At 40.2% G+C, this 21,677-nt stretch overlaps 1 protein-coding gene across 2 annotated transcripts in view; it reads right to left on the bottom strand.

Annotated features, from left to right (window-relative positions):
• Positions 1 to 10,307: 10,307 nt before the first annotated feature.
• The window catches only part of cfap65 (cilia and flagella associated protein 65), a 28,074-nt gene continuing 16,704 nt past the window's right edge, over positions 10,308 to 21,677 (bottom strand). Inside the window, exons 17-33 of one of the 2 annotated variants that reach the window (XM_063005668.1) lie at positions 21,218 to 21,346; positions 19,816 to 20,029; positions 19,588 to 19,716; positions 19,268 to 19,444; positions 19,110 to 19,176; positions 18,500 to 18,610; positions 18,109 to 18,300; positions 16,654 to 16,803; positions 16,368 to 16,511; positions 14,403 to 14,519; positions 14,184 to 14,321; positions 14,055 to 14,105; positions 12,373 to 12,563; positions 12,159 to 12,284; positions 11,115 to 11,420; positions 10,658 to 10,816; positions 10,308 to 10,547 (exon numbers count right to left, since the gene is read on the bottom strand). In XM_063005668.1, coding sequence (XP_062861738.1) covers positions 10,394 to 10,547; positions 10,658 to 10,816; positions 11,115 to 11,420; positions 12,159 to 12,284; positions 12,373 to 12,563; positions 14,055 to 14,105; positions 14,184 to 14,321; positions 14,403 to 14,519; positions 16,368 to 16,511; positions 16,654 to 16,803; positions 18,109 to 18,300; positions 18,500 to 18,610; positions 19,110 to 19,176; positions 19,268 to 19,444; positions 19,588 to 19,716; positions 19,816 to 20,029; positions 21,218 to 21,346 — 2,555 coding nt within the window. In that variant the 3' untranslated portion in view covers positions 10,308 to 10,393. The remainder of the gene's footprint in view (positions 10,548 to 10,657; positions 10,817 to 11,114; positions 11,421 to 12,158; positions 12,285 to 12,372; positions 12,564 to 14,054; positions 14,106 to 14,183; positions 14,322 to 14,402; positions 14,520 to 16,367; positions 16,512 to 16,653; positions 16,804 to 18,108; positions 18,301 to 18,499; positions 18,611 to 19,109; positions 19,177 to 19,267; positions 19,445 to 19,587; positions 19,717 to 19,815; positions 20,030 to 21,217; positions 21,347 to 21,677) is intronic. The other variant, XM_063005669.1, reaches the window with a different exon arrangement.

Below are 21,677 nucleotides of genomic sequence, written 5' to 3'. Positions count from 1 at the left end.
TATCCTTTCAACAGGTACGGTCGATGACACATGGATATAGATCTCTGAGCCGTGCCCCTGTCTGCCCCGGTGTGTGCCCAACCACACTCATAAACCCACGCTAGACACGCTTAACCCAAGCACAGAAAGCCTCTATATCAGTCAAGCTGTGCCACCCACACACTGGCATAGTTAAATCCTCTTAAAATGAATTTTCAACTCAAAATCACAATCTTTCATTGTACACTGGGTAACATTCATTCCTTACACTCTTTCATGGTTGATCTGCTATGTAAATGAGAAACAGCAGTGAGTACAGGAGTGAGGACATGTGGGGTGTTGTTCGGAAGGCCACAGCCTCGCTGAACGCAGTAATTATAATCTGTGGAACGGCACTCGGCAGACACTTTAATGTGAATGAATAAATCATGCTATAAAAGGAAAGATTCCTTCTGAATTACAGCTTTACTTCACCACACAAAAGAAAGAGTAACCTACATCAGACAGCCAGCTCGGGTGTTTACCCACACTTCAAAAGCATGCATGTGTGTGCATGTGTGCCTGGTGGAAATGGAAAAAAAACTATACAAACAAACTGACTAATTTAACAAACTGGGAAGCACAATAGTGCATCAGATATTGTGGGTGCCAAAAGTCCTGGGGACCTGGGTTCAAACCGCTGGTCACAGTCTTTCTGCTTTGCTCTACATGTGAGATTTCCCCCCCAGGTACTCTGTTGTCCTCCCAGCTTTTATAATCTGAAGCTGAATGTTGGAACTGGATGTTCTTACTGCCCGTAGGTGTTAATGACTGAGTAATTAGCAAAGTGTGTGTATAGGGTAAGTTGTACTCAGTGGCTCCAGACCACCCATTAACAAATTAATGTTGAACCTCTTAAAGCTCCAGTTATTGCCAGTAATATACCATTGTATATTTATTCTACTTCACTTTTAGCTCATAAAAACAACAAGAAATCATCCACCAAATGTACAGTAGGTCTCAGGGGGAGATTTTTACGTCTGTTTTCCAGACATAGCCCGGAGACTTCGTAAAAACAAAGACATTTTTTAAACAGACAGTGGTTTACCAACAGGTTACACTGTGTTAGATATGTTAATAGTTACTCAAGGGAACAGCCACGACCTTAATTACAAGCTTTCCAGTGTAACCAAATATGGGTATGATTTTGGTAATTAAATAAACGAAGAAAAGGATTCAGACCACACAGAGACAAGATGTAAACTCATTGTTGTAAACTAAGAACGTACAAATAAAGTTACTATAAACAGACAAAATATGTATTGCTAAACAATTACTTATTTATTTGACTTGTAATGCCATGTTTAACATGTGTCATTATCCACCTCCTTGTTTCTACACTCACTGTCCATTTTATCAGCTCCACTTACCATATAGAAGCACTTTGTAGTTCTACAATTACTGACTGTAGTCCATCTGTTTCTCTACATGCTTTGTTAGCCCCTGTTCATGCTGTTCTTCAATGGTCAGGACCCCCACAGGACCACCACAGAGCAGGTATTATTTAGGTGGTGGATCATTCTCAGCACTGCAGTGACACTGACATGGTGGTGGCGTGTTAGTGTGTGTTGTGCTGGTATGAGTGAATCAGACACAGCAGCGCTGCTGGAGTTTTTAAACTCCTCACTGTCACTGCTGGCTGAGAATAGTCCACCAACCAAATATATACGGCCAACAGCGCCCCGTGGGCAGCGTCCCGTGACCACTGATGAAGGTCTAGAAGATGACCAACTCAAACAGCAGCAATAGATGAGCGATCGTCTCTGACTTTACATCTACAAGGTGGACCAACTAGGTAGGAGTGTCTAATAGAGTGGACAGTGAGTGGACACGGTATTTAAAAACTCCAGCAGCGCTGCTGTGTCTGATCCACTCATACCAGCACAACACACACTAACACACCACCACCATGTCAGTGTCACTGCAGGGCTGAGAATGATCCACAACCTAAATAATACCTGCTCTGTGGTGGTCCTGTGGGGATCTTGACCATTGAAGATCAGGGTGAAAGTATGTAGAGAAACAGATGGACTACAGTCAGTAATTGTAGAACTACAAAGTGTTTCTATATGGTAAGTGGAGCTGATAAAATGGACAGTGTGTAGAAACAAGGAGGTGGTTTTAATGTTATGGCTGATCGGTGTATGTCAAGACAGCTTTTACATTTCAGTCTGTTTATTTTATCTTGTCTTTATACTTTGGGGCTAATTGATAAAAGCAATTGTAATAATAAAATGAGTTTTAGTTTAGATAGTGCATCAGATACTGTAGGTGCCAAAGGTCCTGGGGACCTGGGTTCAACAGTCTTTCTGCTTGCTCTACATGTGTGTTTTTTTTGCCACAGGTACTCCCAGCTTTTAAAATCTGAAGCTGAATGTTGGAACTGGATGTTCTTACAGCCCTTAGGTGTTTATGAGTGAGTAATTAGCCATCAAGAAAAACATCCAGTTTTCTTAAAAAAAAAAAGTCCACATTAACTATTATTCATTCTCATTGCTTGGAGGAACATCCTTTTGCCTTAATAAGCTAATAAGCGATGTCAGTAAATGCTGAGTAATAAGTTTTTTTGAGTTCCCAGTAGTTTAATCATGCTTTTATCATACAGACTAGCGGTAAGCTTTTAAGACCAGCACTGTTATATTTGTCCATTTGCTGCATCATTCCAATAATAAAGAAACTTAGCTCTGCAGAAATATTTGTGTTATAAATCTGTATTTTCTTTTAAGGGTTGAACATTTCAGATTGCATATTGCAGTTAACTTTGCAGTTTTTTGTTTATATAATAGAAGTACTCATCTGCTACTTTAATAGGAGGGCGGCACGGTGGCTAAGTGGGTAGCACTGCCGCCTCACAACAAGAAGATCCTGGGTTCGATCCCCAAGTGGAGCGGTCCGGGTCCTTTCTGTGTGGAGTTTGCATGTTCTCCCTGTGTCTGTGTGGGTTTCCTCCGGGGCTCCGGTTTCCTCCCACAGTCCAAAGACGTGCAAGTGAATTGGAGATACAAAGTTGTCCATGAACTCGAACTCATCATTTCGAATCTCAGCTCTGCTATACAGGCAGGGTGTCGGAGAGGGATTGCTCATAACTGATGCATTTACGGCCTCTGCTGGCTGATTGATGGTGCTGCACAAAGTCAAGGGATGACGGGGATCAGGGTGTGTCTCTACGTACACAAGGCTGATCCGCATATGAACTCGCCTCGTGCAGGTGAAAAGATGCAGTCGGCTACTGCACACGTATCGGAGGGGGCATGTCTTAGTCATGCTCTCCTTAATCAGAGTGGAGGTCAACATCAGTAGAGAGGAACTGCAATGCAATTGGGTAATTGGATATGCAAAAAAATGCAGAAATAAAATACCAAAAACAAAAAAAAAATCATTTAGATGTGTCTTAAAACTGCCCCTGCATCAGCAAAAAAGGGTTCCGCATATCTAAATCTAGCCCTGCAATATAGGAAGAAAGGGGGTAGCTACTATACATCAGCTCTGATTGGTGTAGAAGGATTTGCTTACAGTGGCAGAACTTGGGGGATCATTTGACTTTAGTACCTTCATTCCTGAGTCAGGCCTGGTGTTCACATCAAGTCAGCACTGATCTATGGCTATACTGACACATATGGTTTACTTTACAGATATTACGCAATGCATACTTTAACTGCTCACTTACAGTTCCAGACTACTACAAGAAAAAGAAACGGAAACGTGTTCATTTATACTACAGCAATAAGTAGAGATGCAGTCTGTCCAATTTGTTTTGAAATCTGTAATCCAAAAGGCCAGCTGACTGCTTTAAAATAGTTGTACAGTTGTTGTTAAAAACAACTATTTAATTGTATATACTTGTTTTTATATACCATTTGGTGTTGTCCATATTGTGCAAGGGTGAGAAGAAGTAAAAATAGGAACATACAATGAATAAAATGCATAAGCATCATGTGTAAATATTATATTAGTACGTAACTCACTACCATGCTGCACAGAGAGCAGAGGAGAGCTGCTGTGTCCCAAATACCATTGTGTTTGTTTATTAGGATTTTAACATCATGTTTTACACTCTTTGGTTACATTCATGACAGAAACGGTAGTAACTCATTACACAAGATTCATCAGTTCACAAGGTTATATTAAACAGTCATGCACAATTCAGTGTCTCCAATTCACGCGGAGAACATGCAAACTCCACACAGAAAGGACCCAATACCATTCAGTATATACTAAAGTGTGCTAAATTAGATTTTCCACTATGGCAAGACTACTATTTTAAGCACACTGTATAGGATATTCGACTTGTTATATCTGCATATTCTATTTGCTGTTGCATCATCAACAATCATTTTTCATCATGTACTCATTAAATATTTGGGTAATTAATCTAGATATTTACACTTAAAATGCCAATAAAGATGCCAGATTTCTGTCAGTATTACATCCACAAACCAGACTGCACTGTTTAGTGAAACTCAGACGGTGACTTTAAATGTGGTTGTGAAGCGCAATGATCCAAAAAAATGCCGTCACACTAAGCTACACTGATCAGCCATATCATTAAAACCACCTCCTTGTTTCTACACTCACTGTCCATTTTATCAGCTCCACTTACCATATAGAAGCACTTTGTAGTTCTACAATTACTGACTGTAGTCCATATGTTTGCCATTTGTTCAATCTTGCCAGTCTTACCATGGGAAGACTCCCTATATATTGATATTTATCTATAGGCCATTGCCACTGGCACATGGTGATCAATAATGCATCCATATCCACAGCAATAATGACTTATGTGTATAGTAAGTTAAATGTTATACTGCAGATGATATTAAGACACACATTTTGCAGTTTTGCACAACAATGCAAATGGTTACAGATGGTTGCAGTGAGGATTTTCCAGTTCCTCTTAATGAAAACAATCCTCACCACATGATGCCGTCACCATGAGTCCTTACTGTTGGGATTGTAGTTTGTGGGCTGTGATCATTCTGTAAACAGCCTGACCCATCTGAGCTGAGGATCCTTCTATAATTTTACTTATCACTTCACTTTAATGGACTTGTGTGTGTAGATTGACGTAGAATTCATTATTATCCATTATTTCATGTCAGTTCAAGGTTGAAAATGTGAAAAGGGAGTCAAGGAGGCTCAGGATCACCCGAAAGCGACCTGACCCAGTTTAGTAGGACCTTGTGCTTTAATCATGAAACCAATAGCAGGATAATGAGGTCTCCAGCTTTACTCAGTCCAGCAGACGAGAGGTGAAGAACCAGAGCCCAAAAGAGATGATGTCAGCCTTAAACAATCATGCTCGCTCTCTTTGTCATGTGCAGCAAATTCTAGACGTACAGTCAGTCGTTTTCCCCTACACCCACTTCATACTGCGCACACACACACACACACTTAATCTAACCATAATCAGAACAAGGTGCAGCCTTTTGTCTTCTACAGAAATACGAGAGCCAAGCTCCGAGGGCCTTCAAGTCACCAAGTTCCCTTCCCCTTTTTTCACTGGTTTTCTCTCTGCACATCTGTTTTTACCCCTCTAGAGTTGGCTTTTAGGAGAACAGTATGTAGGTCACTATACACACATCACCATCATATTTATATAGGATAATAGACTTTTAAAGAGCTGTCAGACAAAAACCAGACTCAAACCTATCTGCCTTATTTTTGCCTAAGTCTCGATGTTAAAACAGAATAAAGCTCCAAAGACTGTTCCGGATGTTGAAAGCACATCATTTACAAAGAGGAAAAGTTGGGACATTTTGTATTATTTTGCAATAAACACAAGAATCTGTGATTTATTAACTCCAACAGTGTTTATTTACTGACAAAAGTACAATGAAAAGACTTCCAATGTTATTTGTTCACACAAAGACATGTTTATTACTATTACATCACTTTCCTCTTAATTACGCTTCTTAATTTTTGGGAACTGAAGACATTAATTGCTGCAAGTGGTTGATACGAGACTTTAGCTGCTCAAAAGTCCATGGTTGCCCAATTGTCCTCTTTCTGATATGCCATATATTTACTGTAGAAAACGGGCAACACTGTGGCTAAGTGTCTAGGTAGCACTGTCTCATCTAGGTAGCACTGTCTCCTTACAGCAAGGTGGTCCTGGGTTTGATCCCCAGGTGGGACGGTCCAGGTCCTTTCTATGTGGAGTTTGCATGTTCTCCCCGTGTCTGCATGGGTTTCTTCCCACAGTCCAAAGACGTGCAAGTGAGATGAATTGGAGACACTAAACTGTCCATGACTGTTTGATATAACCTTATGATATAACTGATGAATCTTGTGTAATGAGTAACTATCGTTCCTGTCATGAATGAAACCAAAAGTGTAAAACATGACGTTAAAATCTTAAAACAAACAGTAGAAAACAGATCTGGACTGCAGGCAGGTCAGTCAAGCACAAGAGGATTCTCTACGTCTTTTCACAATATTGTGTACAGTAGATGGTAACAGACCTAAATTATTTGCAATCTTGCATTGAAAATGTTCTTTTTTAAACAATTAACAATTTTCTCTCAAGGTTTAGCACAAAGTAGACAGCCAAAGAATAAGTCTTGAATATGGAATGTGGATCCTCTTTGAATAACCAATCGTGATACTATCACCTGTTATTAACTTACCTGTTTATTATGGACTGTTTTAAAGTGCTGTTGCTTGGATATTTTTGTAAATATAAGTTAATTGCTAACAATGACTGGTACACATACTTAAAAAGCTGAAATGTTGAAAAAAAGAAATGTAAATACAGGCTATACTGTCATGATTTAGTATAAAAAAGCATTAATAAACAGCTAAATCTTTTAAGAGAATGGATGGGTCAAGGTTCACCACTTTGCAAAAAACTAGATGAGTTTAAAGTCCAACAGTTTAAAACAATACTTTTTCCACAGTCCATAGCATGGTTCGGAGATTTCAGGGCAATCTCTTTGTATAAAGGACAAGCCCAAAAACCAACGTTGAATATCTGCGACCTTTGATCCTTCAGACTGCACTTTGGAAGATCTATCAGTAAACACTGTTCATCTACAAATGCAAGTTAAGACTTTGCTATGCAAAGCAGAAGTTATATCAACAGCACCCAGAATTGCCACTGATTTCTCTGAGCACAAGTTGTATCCTAAATGAACTGATGCAAAGTGTAAATGTCTGACACGTCCACCTTTCTAATATTTTTTAAATAATGATCGTCATATGTCTAAGGCAAATAAGACATTTAATTGCTAATAACCTAAACATTCGAAGCCAGCGTCTGTCATGGCACAGTAACTTACACATCTGTTAGGGCAGCATTAATGCTAAGGGGTACATCTGCACTTTGGCGCAACACGTGCTTCCATCTAGATATTCCATCTTATTAAGGATGTAGCTGCTTTATTTTTTGCTAGAGCAATTTCTTACAACAGCATGGCCTGACAGTAAGAGCATGCAGGTGTTAGACTGGCCAGCCTGCAGTCCAGACCTTGTTTGCCATTGATATTAATTGTTGCACATGATTGATATGATTGATTAGAAGAAGAAAAAGAAGATATATTTTATTTGTCATATATACATATACTTGTGTACAGTACAATGAAATTCTTTCTTCGCATATTCCAGCTTGTTTGGAAGCTGGGGTCAGAGCGCAGGGTCAGCCATCGTACGGCACCCCTGGAGCAGACAGGGTTAAGGGCCTTGCTCAAGGACCCAACAGTGGCTGCATAGCAGAGCCTGGATTTGAACCGCCACACTTTGCTGAACCTTTTTGAAACATGATACAGCCATTTTACTGTTCTTAATCAAATACAAGTCAAAAGATATGTGCAAATGGGATTGTAGTGTTCTTTTCAAGGATTTATATTAGTAAATATTAATCACAGATGGAAATACACACTGGGCATGTCTCAAGTTCCTTTGAGGGCATCACATTCTCATTTATTTACATCTGAAATAACTTAGGAGTAGAGAGTTCACCGAGTGGCCTGTTTTGGGAAGCAACTACAGAGCTTCAAAGGAAACCCACATGGACAAAGAAAAAGAAAAAAAAACCTCCACAGACAGTCCATAAGGAAACGATGAGGATTAAACTGTAGTATTAGCCCACACTGACCCCTGGTGGTGAAATTTACAAATTCATTTTGAGTTACACAGATCAAGTAAATCGAAATGCACAATTTTTATTCTGAGCAAGGGGAGGGCACGGTGGCTCAGTGGGTACACTGTCGCCTCACAGCAAGAAGGTTTTGGGTTCGATGCTCAGATGGAGCGGTCCGGGTCCTTTCTGTGTGGAGTGTGCATGTTCTCCGGGAGCTCCGGTTTCCTCCCACGGTCCAAAGACGTGCAAGTGAGGTTGATTGGAGATACTAAATTGGCCATGAATGTGTATGACATTAAACTTGTGAACTGATGAATCTTGTGTAACGAGTAACTACCATTTCTGTCATGAATGTAACCAAAGTGTAAAACATGATGTTAAAATCCTTATAAATGAGTAAATTCAGATCAAGGTTGTGGTCCAGTCCCTATTCTAGCTGTAAGGCAGGGGGGCAATCTGGGCAGTCCAACAGGCATCACAGACTTACTTTTACTTATGGATAAAGATCATTTGTCAGAATTTTAATGCAGGTATGCACATGTGGGCTAAATGGGTGGATTAATGACCTATTTAAAAAAAAAAGGAATTCTAACACTAACAATAATAAAATCATACATTTAATGAAAGTAACCCTGTGGTTGCAATGACAAAGCTGTTTTGTCAGTGTTAAATCTATGATTTGTCATGACGAAGAGGAATACTGTATATCATAGGGTTCCACACCACAGTGAAACGAGCTCGACTCCTCACACAAGCTCGCTAGTTTTCTCTAGATTCTCTCCATCACTCATTATACTCTGCTTATTTACTCTGCTTATTTACTGCCAGCAATGAGCCACTTTCCTCTGGTAACCCAGCACAAAACCCACACACATCCCACAACCCAAAAAGTCCAGTCTTACACAACAAAGGAATTTTATGGGAATTCCAGGGTTTCCTTAATTTCTACCACATGTCCTGCACTGGATTACAAAGCACAAACACATACCTGAATGAAGGAGCCTGTGGTAAACCATGAGCAAGTACCGCCAAGTGCTAAACATGCTCTGCAGTGGAAAGTGTGTTCAGTCAGCATGTGATTAATATGTTATTTTTGTGTCGTTTGCATTTCCTCCAGGTCCTATCAGGTTTCCTTACACTTCTTAATGAATGCCAGTAGGTGAATGTCTTACCTAAATTGCTCCCAGGTGTTACTAAGTAAGCAAATTGGTGATTCTGTGTTCTCTGCTGACAAGAAATCTTTGCACTTCCTGCCTTTCTGGATGGTGCAGACCCACAGCGACCCTGACCTAGATAAAGTGTTTAGCAAAAACTATTGGGCAAACACAGTAAACATGACATAATGCTTATCTTATCTTTTGTGCTGCTGTATGACTTCAATATATTAAAACATGCCTTTAATTATGGTGATTATCCATCTAGTTTTCCCTTCATCAGACACTGGCCATCAGTGGTGGTGGACAAGTGATTTAAACTACAATGTCATTAAACGCCCATGCTTAAAGACTTGGTTGTCCACCCCAACTAAAACATTTTACAGGAGTTTTATTAAAGATATAAAACTGTTTTATTACAAATGCGTACCAGGGTTCCTCATAACTGGTGCAATTACGACCTCTGTTGGCTGATTGATGACGCCTGCACAGGGTTGGGGAATAATGCTCTCCGTGCACAAGGCTGATCTGCATATGAACTCGACTCGTGCAGGTGAAAAGATTGTACTAAGCATGTGTTGGAGGGGTAGTGTGACCCTGCCCACATGTTCCGGTCATCCCTCCCTGCAGGCACTGGCAATTATGCCCGCTATATGGCGCCCAGCTGACCGGTGGCAACGCCGGGTTTCGACCCGAGGAGTTCAGAATCTCGGCGCTGGTGTGCTAGCAGAACATTCCGCTGTGTCACCTGGGAGCCCAAATGCTCACTTTCAAAAAGATTTATCCACTTTTAATTTCTTAAAAACGTTTTAATACTATTTGTTACTTGTGATAACACAGGAACATCTGTAAAACCAAAATTCTTAAATAATTTCTGATATGATAATGGAGGAATGTCTATAAAACCTACCTCACGTTAAATTATTTGTACAATGAATTTCCTGCTCAAATTAGCATTTTAAAGTAAACCACTAAACTGTTAATGCAGCAAGAAAAGCTTCATTGTAACCTTAGCATTCAATAAAATAGTGTAATGTTGTCTTTCCATTCACACAGTGTTTGTCATTTCTGGTTACAGTTTATTAGGAATATTATGTACAGATAATACAGTAATTGTGAGTAAATATTTAGTGTAGTGAGTAGATCAGTGCTGCTCAGACTCCAGGTTTGTGAGCAGAGCTATGGTGGGCATGTACGGGCCTGGGCGGGTCCCCGACGGGCGCTGTTGATCCTTTGTTTTGTCATACAGGACACCAGCGTTGGACTGTTCCCTGTAGTTATGGCCCATGTAGTCTCTCCTGTGTGAGCAGAAAGTCAAATTTCATTCCTCAGAATTGTAAATAAAGCTCTAAGCACTAAGACCCATAAAACGCCGAACGTGGTAAGAGGCAAAGTGAATGAGGGTTACAGTGAGTGTAGATCAGATTGTGACCTGGCAGAGCAGGGTGGGAGAGCGATGATGCGAGGACGGGCTGTCAGAATCAGCTCGCCTAGAAAAGCCTCCATCATCAGGTTCTGCAAGGTGTTGAGTAAAATCTCCTCTATTAGATCACCAAACTCCGGACTTCTGAAATGAGCAAAAGGTGAGAAAAAGGCGGAAGACACAAATAAAGAAAAATAAAGATAAATGATTTCATAGTACTACCAGAGACATTTTTAGTTAAATAATAATTAGGAATCAAAAATTAAAATCTTACACAAATATTTAGATTTTTATTGTTTAAACTACACCAGGTCAGATTAAAGAATAAAGAATTACTGCTTACTTAAGATTTAGGAATAAATATTCATGTTTAATTTCTCCTTTATAAAACACATACATGATGTTTTTGTTTGTTATAAATATGTAAGTGTATTTGCTGTACCTGCGAATGGATTCCTGCACCTTCGTCCTATAATCTGAATCGAGCTCTTTGCAGATTTGGGTCCCACACTGACCCTCGGATTGTTTCTGACTGTTCGTCATATCGTCTGAACTCTCTGTGTGCTGTGTAGATGTTCTCGGGACAGAAACACTGACAGTGTCGACTGAATGTGGGGTCTTAGTGGTTGGGCTGGAGTGATTTGGGGATGGAGCAGGAAAAGCAGGCCGAAGCTGAGTGAAGTAGGGAACTGGTTCAGCGGAATCGTTCTGCAGAGTCTGGTGAAAATCAGGGTCATCCAAAAGACTCCTGTAAGAGACAGTTTTTCGACAGTATAATATATGTTTGTACATGAATATAGATACAGTCTGAAATATGAATTCCCTGCTCATTTTTTTTTATTATGTGATGTGTACAGAATTAAATAAAAACATAAGTTAGACCTAATTGCATTTCACCCAATTTTCCTCCCAATCTAGTCGTATACAATAACTCAATTACATTACGCTTCCTCTCTACTGATGCTGATCCCTACTACTGATTAAGGAGAGCGAGACTGACACACACCCCCTCCGACACGTGTGCAGTAGCCGACTGCACCAGCTTTGTGTATGGAGAGCCACACCCTGATCACACATTATCCCTCGACTCTGTGCAAGTGCCATCAATCAGCCAGAGGCAGAGGTCGTAACCCATCCTGTATGAACAACAGGCAATCGTTGTTCATGTAGCCTCCCAGCCCAGCCGGATGGCAGAGCTGAGTTTCGAACCGACGAGTTCGAAATGTCAGCTCTAGTGTGCTAGGGTGTTTTACTGCTGCGCTACCTGAGCGGCCATCGACATAAATTTAAGTTTAAATAAAACCATCTAGTTATCTTGACAAATATGATAAAATCCCCAGCCTCAGTACTAGGTGGAATGTCTTGGCCTTAATAACCTTTACAAATGATAAACTTTTATCTTTTGATAATGTATTATCTTTTGGGATTGATTATATTCCCAATTGCAGCTGTAGGTAAGAAATGAACTGGATGAAATCGTGAGTACCTGAGCAGAGAGGTGAGAGTGTGAATGAGAATGTCTCTCTCTGGACCGTAGGTATGAGCTGGCATGTGTGTTGAGGAAGGCATGTTGTTCTTTGACTCGTACTGGCAAAACGTTGATGGTACAGACCTGGAAACATAATTAGACTTAGACTTTATTTACTGTCATACAGAAGCCAACACGATTAAATTAGTATAGATGCATTACCCATACACACCTGTAGATATAATGTTTGTTGAACTGAGAGGGAAATTGTGTCTGGTACTCTAGCAGGGAGTGCGAGCGAGCGGTGACTCCCAGGTGAAGCAGGGCTGGGCAAGGAGGCTTCGGACATCTCCGCCCAACCTCCTCCTGGGCATTTTTCTTAAACACAGCATCACTGCTATTGCTCCGGATGGGTGGCAGGGTCTGAAAAGGGAATAAATTACTAACCATTAGATGTTTACTGGTGTACAGTACCTAATTTAGACTAAAACTTCAGACCCAATGTTAAAATACCACCATGGCTGTTTTTAGGGTTGCATGTAACACATCACATACTTTACAAAAATAAAAATATTCATAAACTAAGATAACATAGTATATAATACATAGAAACTGTAATGCCAATATTATGTGGCACCTAACCTCGAGCTTGTTGGAAAGTCCATTTCAAAGCCATAGGAAATAATATGGAGTTGCCCGTCCTGTTTGCATCAATAACAGCCTACAGGAGCTTTAATGACAGTCCATTCTAAATCTATAGGCATTAATAAGGAGTTGCCCCCCCACTTAATGCTATAACAGCTTTCATTAATCTGTGAAGGTTTTCTACACAATTTTAGGTGTGTCTGTGGGTAATTTTTGCGCATTTATCCAGAAGAGCATTTGTAAAGCCACTGGTGGATAAGGGGGCCTTACAGTTGATCGTGGAATATCTAGGAGGAAAGAAATGTTACAAATTGACTTGTCACAATGCTGGTGAGCTCTGTAGAACAACCCATTCTTTCACAAATGTTTGTAAAAGTAGACTGCATGGCTAGGTGCTTGATCTTATACACCTGTGGCCATGGGACTGAATGAAACCTAAAATCCCATGATTAAGAGATCCATACAATGTCTATACATATACTGTATAACATTTTGTACAGATTATGCTTCTCACTCACTCACTTTCTAAACCGCTTATCCAGTCAGGGTCGCGGGGGGTGCTGGAGCCTATCCCAGCTTTTCAATGGGCACAAGGCACACAGTAACACCCTGGATGGGGTGCCAGTACATCGCAGGGCAGACACACACACACACACACACACACACACATTCACCTATAGGGCAATTCAGTGTCTCCAATTAACCTGACTGCATGTTTTTGAACTGTGGGAGGAAACCGGCGCTCCCGGAGGAAACCCACGCAGACACAGGGAGAACATGCAAACCCAGGACCTTTTTGCTGTGAGGCGACTATGATTCTAAAAACATTAAATAATAAAGTCTACCAAAATAAATTAATTAAACTACTAAGAAATGTTACAATGCTATCATGTCTTAGTGTTAATTTCTCTTTGGCCCTGTCTTTTCTTTAATCTCATCAGTTAGTGCTTATAGCCTTTTTAGTGTATTTTGTCTGAAATTCCAAACCTTACTTCCTGTTGTGGCTTACATGTTCCATAATTTGGATTCTGACTACTCTGGTTTTCACCCACGTGTTTTCAGAATGACTGAATATGGACTTGCCTACCCCACCTGTCTGGGGTTTGTTTTTGGTAATGATTCATGGATAAACCATAATAAACACTAGGGTGAGCACACAAGCTGTCATCACTTTAGACCCACTGTAACACATGTAATTACTTTAATGACTAAAACACACTGTTTTATTAACGTTTTTAACTTTTTACTGCAGTCTTAGTCATGCTCTACCTTGTATTTTCGGCTTTCAGTAGAAATTCTTACTTCAGTTGCTCTGCATGCCTGTGAGAAAAAGTAGTAGACATGTAATGAGACGGTGTATGGGACATATTCAGACTGATGTATTGGGATTACGCTGACCTTAGTGAGTCTGTTCTGCTGGTTTGTCTGTATCAGGTCCTTCTCGGTTATGACAAAATGATGTTTTTCTCTCTCACTCTCCTCCTCCCAAAGCCTCAGGTCTTTCTCATACTGAACTATAGCCGCTTCTGGAGTGATCTGTGTAACATGAATAAATAATACATTTAGTAGCATCACAAATTTAGATTAAATTCATGTGTGTGTGTAAGAGACACCCACTTCACAGATGAGATGTTGCTGGTAGAACATGGGGCTGCTGGAGGTGTGGATAGAGAGGATGCAGAGAACGCTCTCTCCTGCAGATAGAGATCCATTCACTGGATAGATCTTTACTACCTACAGAGATAGAAATGTAAACATATGTACCTACATAAGCACAGACACATGAGAGTGATAAATGAGCACACAGAAATAAGCATATTGTGGAGTATCACCTGACTTGTAATCTGATGGGATACAACACAGAGCAGCTTTTTGTACTTTGCTGAGCTACAAGTACAAAGTGAGTTAAGAGGGGCTGTGACAAACACATTTATGGCATTCTCTTATCGCAGGATTTAAAAAAAACTTCAAGCAATTTGCATTTATTTATTCTGTTTTACATTTTCGTGCTCAACAAATGGCTCATCCTCTCAAAAGATTTGTTTGTAACTATAAGTGCACTAAAATTTTACAATTCTTAGCAGTATTCCATTGAAACATTGGCTTAAATGAATATAAATAAAATTCAATTTCTAAATGCAGTCCCTGCAAACCCTGCACTGTTTGAACTAAAGCCACAACCTTTTATGAAACCAGTGACATAATTTGTGTCAAAGCAGCTCTTTTACTCAAATAATACAGCCAGCTTTACGCTTGTTGCAATCTAGAGGTGTTATTCTTAAGACAGATCCTAAAACCATAATAGAACAGATGACAGAAAAAAAACCTTTTATTTATTTCAGTCACAAATGTACGCACCTGGAGTTCATGCCTGGACCTTTGTTTAGCTTTTTTGCCTGCAGATATTCGAGTGCCAATTTTGTCCAAAAGCATTTCAAGCACTGATGTAAATGGAAAGGCCTGGCTCATGATCAGAGTTTAATTTAATTTATTCCAAAGGTGTTAAAATAAGGTTGAGGTTAGGGCTCTGTTTAGGCAACTAAAGATCCTTTATACCAAGCCATGTCTAATTAGACCTTGCTTTATTCACAGTGGCTGTTTGTTTGTTTGTTTGTTTATTAGGATTTTAACGTCATGTTTTACACTTTGGTTACATTCATGACAGGAACGGTAGTTACTCATTACACAAGGTTCATCAGCTTACAAGGTTTTATCAAACACAGTCATGGACAATTTAGTGTCTCCAATTCACCTCACTTGCACGTCTTTGGACTGTGGGAGGAAACCGGAGCACCCGGAGTAAACCCACGCAGACACGGGGAGAACATGCAAACTCCACACAGAAAGGACTCGGACCGCCCCGCCTGGAGATCGAACCCAGGACCTTCTTGCTGTGAGGCGACAGTGCTACCCACTTAGCCACCGTGCCGCCCATTCACAGTGGCACAGTCATTCGAGAACAGAAGTCTCTATTTCCCCGGCTGCTCCCGTTAGGGGTCGCCGGCCGATCGTGATCCGCATTATTAATTTGGCACAGTTTTTACGTCGGATGCCCTTCCTGACACGACCCTCCCTATTTATCCGGGCTTGGGACTGGCACTATAATGCACTGGTTTATGCATCCTAGCGGCCAGGTACCTATACAACAATTCAGTGTCTCCAATTAGCCTGGCTGCATGTTTTTATGTTTTTGGGCTGTGGGAGGAAACAGGAGCACCCGGAGGAAACCCATGCAGACACGGGGAGAACATGCAAACTCTGTACAGAAAGGACCTGGACTGCCCCACCTGTTGGATCGAACCAAGGACGTTCTTGCTGTGAGGCGACAGTGCTACCCACTGAGCCACCGTGCCACTCTCATTCTAGAACAGAAGTACCTTCCCCAAACTGTTGCAACAAAACTGGAAGCATTTAAGTTATTTTATCTAATTGATTTATATACATGTCAGCCCTAAAACACCAGAATTCAATAATTTCACATACTTTTGGCACTATATAGAGCATTAAAAATACTTTGCATGCTGAACAAAAACACATTTAAAAAAAAATAAATGCTCCACTCTAGTTTTTTTTTGTACAAACCTGCTTGTCATTTTCCTTTTTGCATTTCCATGAGTATAAGACCCGGTCCGTATGGGAGACGTTGGTCAGAAAGAGGATACGAGTGCCTCTGGAACAGACTGGAATATCACCAAAAGATACCCTTTCTTCTGACAGAAACACCATCTACACACATATACACATAAAGAGTAAGAGTAAGATCATTTTAAACAAAAGCACTATAATGAGAAACCAAACACATTAATTATAATTACACACGTTTCTGTGCAGTAGCTACTTTGTTAAACGTGAGCTTTTTATACGTCACCTGGCAGGGTACCGGCACTTTCTGAGTGCATGGCACAGTGAGTTGTCCATCATGGAGTTGTAATGGTACAGAGCCTCTCTCGTCAAAGCCACAGCCTTCAAACGTCAGCAGCATGCTGTCTCCATCAAGCACCTCAATAGGAATATCAACCTAAAAGCACAGCACACACAGTCAACAGTGACTACAAGACAGACCTAATAATCACTAATAATATTCAGACATTAGTCTATGATATACGTTTCGCTACCCATTTGCTATAATCCACACAGAGACCACCCCAACATACGTGCAAAATGTGTTTAATAAAATCACAGTCCTTTATTGATAGTGTAGGACAATGATGCTGAAACTTTACACCAAATACCTCCTCCAAAAACATTTGACATTCCAAGTACCACCATTATTTTAGACACTAAATTTTAATACCGTATAGGCCTACCCTGTTTAGCTATGAAATAAAATAATATACAATTATCCACAGCACAGTCCAGTGAGAAGGCTCATTCCTAATTAGGGATACTTGTGCTGGGTTCACTATTGCTGTCATTCACCTCAGTTTCTATTATCTCGACATTTTGTTCTCTTTATCCTTTCTTTTTGTAATTGTTCCTGTTTGTAAGTTTTTTTGAGCCGATCATCATTTTAGCTACATCAGCTTATTCATTTTAAGGTTACATTAATTTGATCTCATTCTTTGATTTTCATTGGGTGGCTAAGTGGGTAGCATTATTGCCTCACAGCAAGAAGGTCCTGGGTTCGATCCGGGGCCTTTCCCCGTGTCTGCATGGGTTTCCCCCGGGTGCTCCGGTTTCCTCCCACAGTCCAAAGACATGCAGCCAGGCTAATTGAAGACACTGAATTGTCCTATAGGTACCTGGCCACTAGGATGCATAAACCAGTGCATTGTACTGCTGGTCCCAAGCCCGGTAAAATAGGGAGGGTTGTGTCAGGAAGGGCATCCGGCGTAAAAACTGTGCCAAATCAATAATGCGGATCACGATTCGCCGGTGACCTCTAACGGGAACAGCCGAGGAAATAAAGAAAGATTTTTCATTTTTTAGTAGTTCCTCTTGCGTACCACCAGGGGGAGACAGCAGTTTGAGAACCACTGGTGTATCCACTGACACCTTGGCTTTCTTTAGAATTACTAAGAATGACTTTTAAGGGTTATAATGGTCTGCATTTCTTCTTTTGTCGACTGCCGTCCCCCCACATTACACCAATACTTAAATATTATGCAGTGCAATATTGTTAAAGTACTGGCCTACACTACTATCTGACCTAAAGACTGTATGTATGTTACACCACTGCTGGAACTGTTTGCATCAGCTTTCAATGCCAAATTTACTTCCATTGCCGCAGAACAGCAGTAAGTTTCATAACAGCAGTGTATGATGGTTAAACAGAATGAAACGGGCATAGAATGTGTGTAGGAGAAGGATATCTGGAACTAACAGTGTATGTTTTTGCCTCCAGAGGAGATAAGATCCACTCCAGTGTGGCGGTGTGGCCAGGCTGCACTTCTCCGTCAGGGTTCAGGCACTGCAAGACGGGGTGATTAAAGTTTTCCTCCTGCAACTGCTCCAGCACTGATGTGTCTACATGGTACCTCAATGGGAGGGAGCCTCCATTATACAACTCGTTCACCTTCACAAACACACATCATACACAACCACAACCAGCGTTAGCAGAATATTGTTTTTCCATGAAATTACATTTAAAATCAGTTAATTTTACACAGCAAGGTGATTTTGTAGTTGCACAGTTCAAAGTGGAACAACAGGCTGGGGACAAGGTGCTGGGATTGTACGAACTAACTGTTTTAGATGTGTAAAATGAGACAGACCTGTTTGGGAGGGTGAAACACTCCAATAGCCACAGGAGCGAAAATATGTCGAGTAGAGAGTAGGTGAAGGTAGCGCCTGTCCCTCTCCACAGTCACGCCCACAAAATTCAGCTGAAATAAACAGTTAGAAAAAATGAATACTTAATATTAATGCCCCTAATATTAAGTCCCTGTAGCATGAAGAATTTTCATAATATTATTTTAATATCATATTTACATTACCAAAACCTGTAGGAATTTTGTGCATCAACTTTAAAGATTTAAATCCCTGAAATTTACATTATTAATCCTGTTTTGATAACCTTTTTTCCCCCACTATTCACTAGACTTGAACTGCATAATTATGATAAAAACTAGAAAAATAAAGGTGATGTTCTAAATCTTTTTTTACTTGTAGTTTACATTTGGCAGAAATCTTACTTTGAAGATTTTTTTATTACATTTATATATAATTAAGTAATTCAGTCTGATTTAAAACTTAAAAAATCTCACATAACACCATCATAACATATTTAGCTGAAATAAACAGTCAGGAAAAATAAGAATAATTTAATACTTAATATTAAAGTCCCTGTCACATGAATTTATATTATATTTATATTATAGTTACCAGAATCTCTCTGCCGTGTGAGAGTTTCAGCAAAACAGGAATTCGATATGTTCCAGCAAAGTCATGTCTAGGGCAAAAAAAAGATGCTTAGACTTAATCTTATTATTACAAATAAGTAATTATTTTGTTTATAACCGTACAATACAACTGCAGTTCACCTGTAAGTAAACTGTACTACTCTCTGTTGACCAGGCTGCAGTTTACCAGAGCATGGAGAAATGGAGAACAGTCTGTTGTCCTGCACCTTCATCTGATAGAGTTCGTTGGGGCAAAACTCTGTACTCTCTGCCCAGTACTCAAGTTTAATATGCTGGTCCTCCGGGAACAGGAATGACCTGCCAGAAAAGCAGGTTCATCCTCTGGTCAGAATGTTATCATTACAACACAACCATTTTCCATTCCATTTGTATTCAGGTGTACTGTAAATGATTGGCACTGGTAAAAAATAAACAGACAAACAGATAGTGGTAACACTCACCAGTCTACTGGGATACTTCCAGTGTTCTGAAACATTAACAGGAAGTTGGAGGGCTCTGCACCTAGAGGTGCAGCACTGAAGTTAAAATCTACCATGGTTGAGGTGAAAATTGGAGGACAGCGATGTATACTAAACACACATCAAAAACAAAATGTTCATTAAGACATAGTTTCACATTTATGGGACCACTATATTGTTGTCTGCTTAAAGCTGTTGCACAGGCGTTACCTGTGTCTGGTGGGAACTCTGTAGGTAAGCTCTGTTGGACTGGGCTCACTGTGCAGGTAAGTATTGAGTGATTCGAGGGAGAAAAGTTTCCAGACATGCAGTTTACTCAGACCCTCTGCACTGCCACTGCTCCGGGCATCTATCACTTTCAGTGTAGGATATACTCCGTCTGCCCGGACCTGGCACAGGGACTGTGGCTCCCCTACCACCGAGCCTAGAGATTACAGAAAAACAAGACTGGTAAAGGACTTCTATAAAGGTGTGTCAGTTGGACTTTGCTGATTTTAATACTTTAAAACAAATGCTGAAAATTACTTGGTGAGAAACTCTTCATGTCACTGAGGAAAATCTGAATATTTTATAGGTATTTCAGGATCAAAAATGTATTTGCTGAAGCTGTCAGACTGGATTAGTGGGCTTGTATCAGATTATCTACCAAGAACAGTTGCTCAAATTGCTCGAAAACATGTCCAAAGCCAGTTAAGGTATCTATAAAAAATAAAAAGCTAGACTGTGAAAGCAAAATATATCAAAAAGGGTGAGGCTTTAAAAATAATTCATTTAAAAAATGCAACATACACATTTAACATGTGAAGTTAAACTTTATTTTGCTGTCTCGTGGTCCAAATCCAAATATGCTATGACAAAATGTATTATTTTAATTTGATTAGATTAGGGGATTTACACTGATCAGGCATAACATTATGACCACCTTCCTAATATTGTGCCCCCCTTTTGCTGCCAAAACAGCCCTGACCCAACGAGGCATAGAGTCTGACACCTTTCTATCAGAACCAGCATGAACTTCTTCAGCAGTTTGAGCTGAAGTAGCTCGTCTGTTGGATTGGACCACACGGGCCAGCCTTCGCTCCCCATGTGTATCAGTGAGCCTTGGCCGGCCATGACCCTGTCGCCGGTTTACCACTGTTCCTTCCTTGGACCACTTTTGATAGATACTGACCACTGCAAACCGGAAACACCCCACAAGAGCTGCAGTTTTGGAGATACTCTGACCCAGTCATCTAGCCATCACAATTTGGCCCTTGTCAAACTCGCTCGAATCCTTTTCGCCCGTTTTTCCTGCTTCTAACATCAATTTTGAGGTAAAAATTTTCACTTACCGCCTAATATATCCCCCCTACTAACAGGTGCCGTGATGAAGAGATAATCAGTGTTATTCACGTCACCTGTCAGTGGTCATAATGTTATGCCTTGTCGGTGTATATTGCTAAATGAATATGATTTACCAAAACCCCATCTATGTGTAAGGTGGTTTGAGCTACAAAACCTAAAAATGCATCTCATAGGAATTTACAATGTTTATGTGGCTAATCCCTTTCCAGATAGATGTGATACAGGTTCATAGAGTGATATTCAATTTCAATATCGGCATGTGAAGTACCGGTAGCATTGAGGATCTGATAGTAGATGGTCCAGCAGTACTGGGTTCTGCGTGTTGGTCTCACTGTGGAATGTATCAGCAGCCTACTGCAGGCTGGAATGGTGCCCTTCATACTGTCCATCTCCAGAACTACACAACAAAAGGATGAATGTAACAGGTAGATTTAACAGGTAACAACACAAACATTACGTCCAAAAATGTGGTGTAAAATACTTGTTTTTAAAAATATTACATGTGATTTGTAACACATGCATTTAAAGCTGCACTTAAATTACTTTCATGAGTTTTGGTGAGCATTTTATTTGGCCCTAATCATTGGAAATATAATATATTTTAAGCAAATAATACACAAATAAAGTGTCATCAGGTTTAAATATAAATAACTAAGACACACCTTTGTTTGCTGAGCCTGTACATGAAGCATATGCATTACAGAGCAAGCACTTCCTTGGTATTACCT

The sequence above is a fragment of the Trichomycterus rosablanca genome, chromosome 12, assembly GCF_030014385.1.
Source record: "Trichomycterus rosablanca isolate fTriRos1 chromosome 12, fTriRos1.hap1, whole genome shotgun sequence".
Classification (NCBI taxonomy): domain Eukaryota; kingdom Metazoa; phylum Chordata; class Actinopteri; order Siluriformes; family Trichomycteridae; genus Trichomycterus; species Trichomycterus rosablanca.
This window is presented reverse-complemented; position numbering and strand designations above follow the sequence as displayed.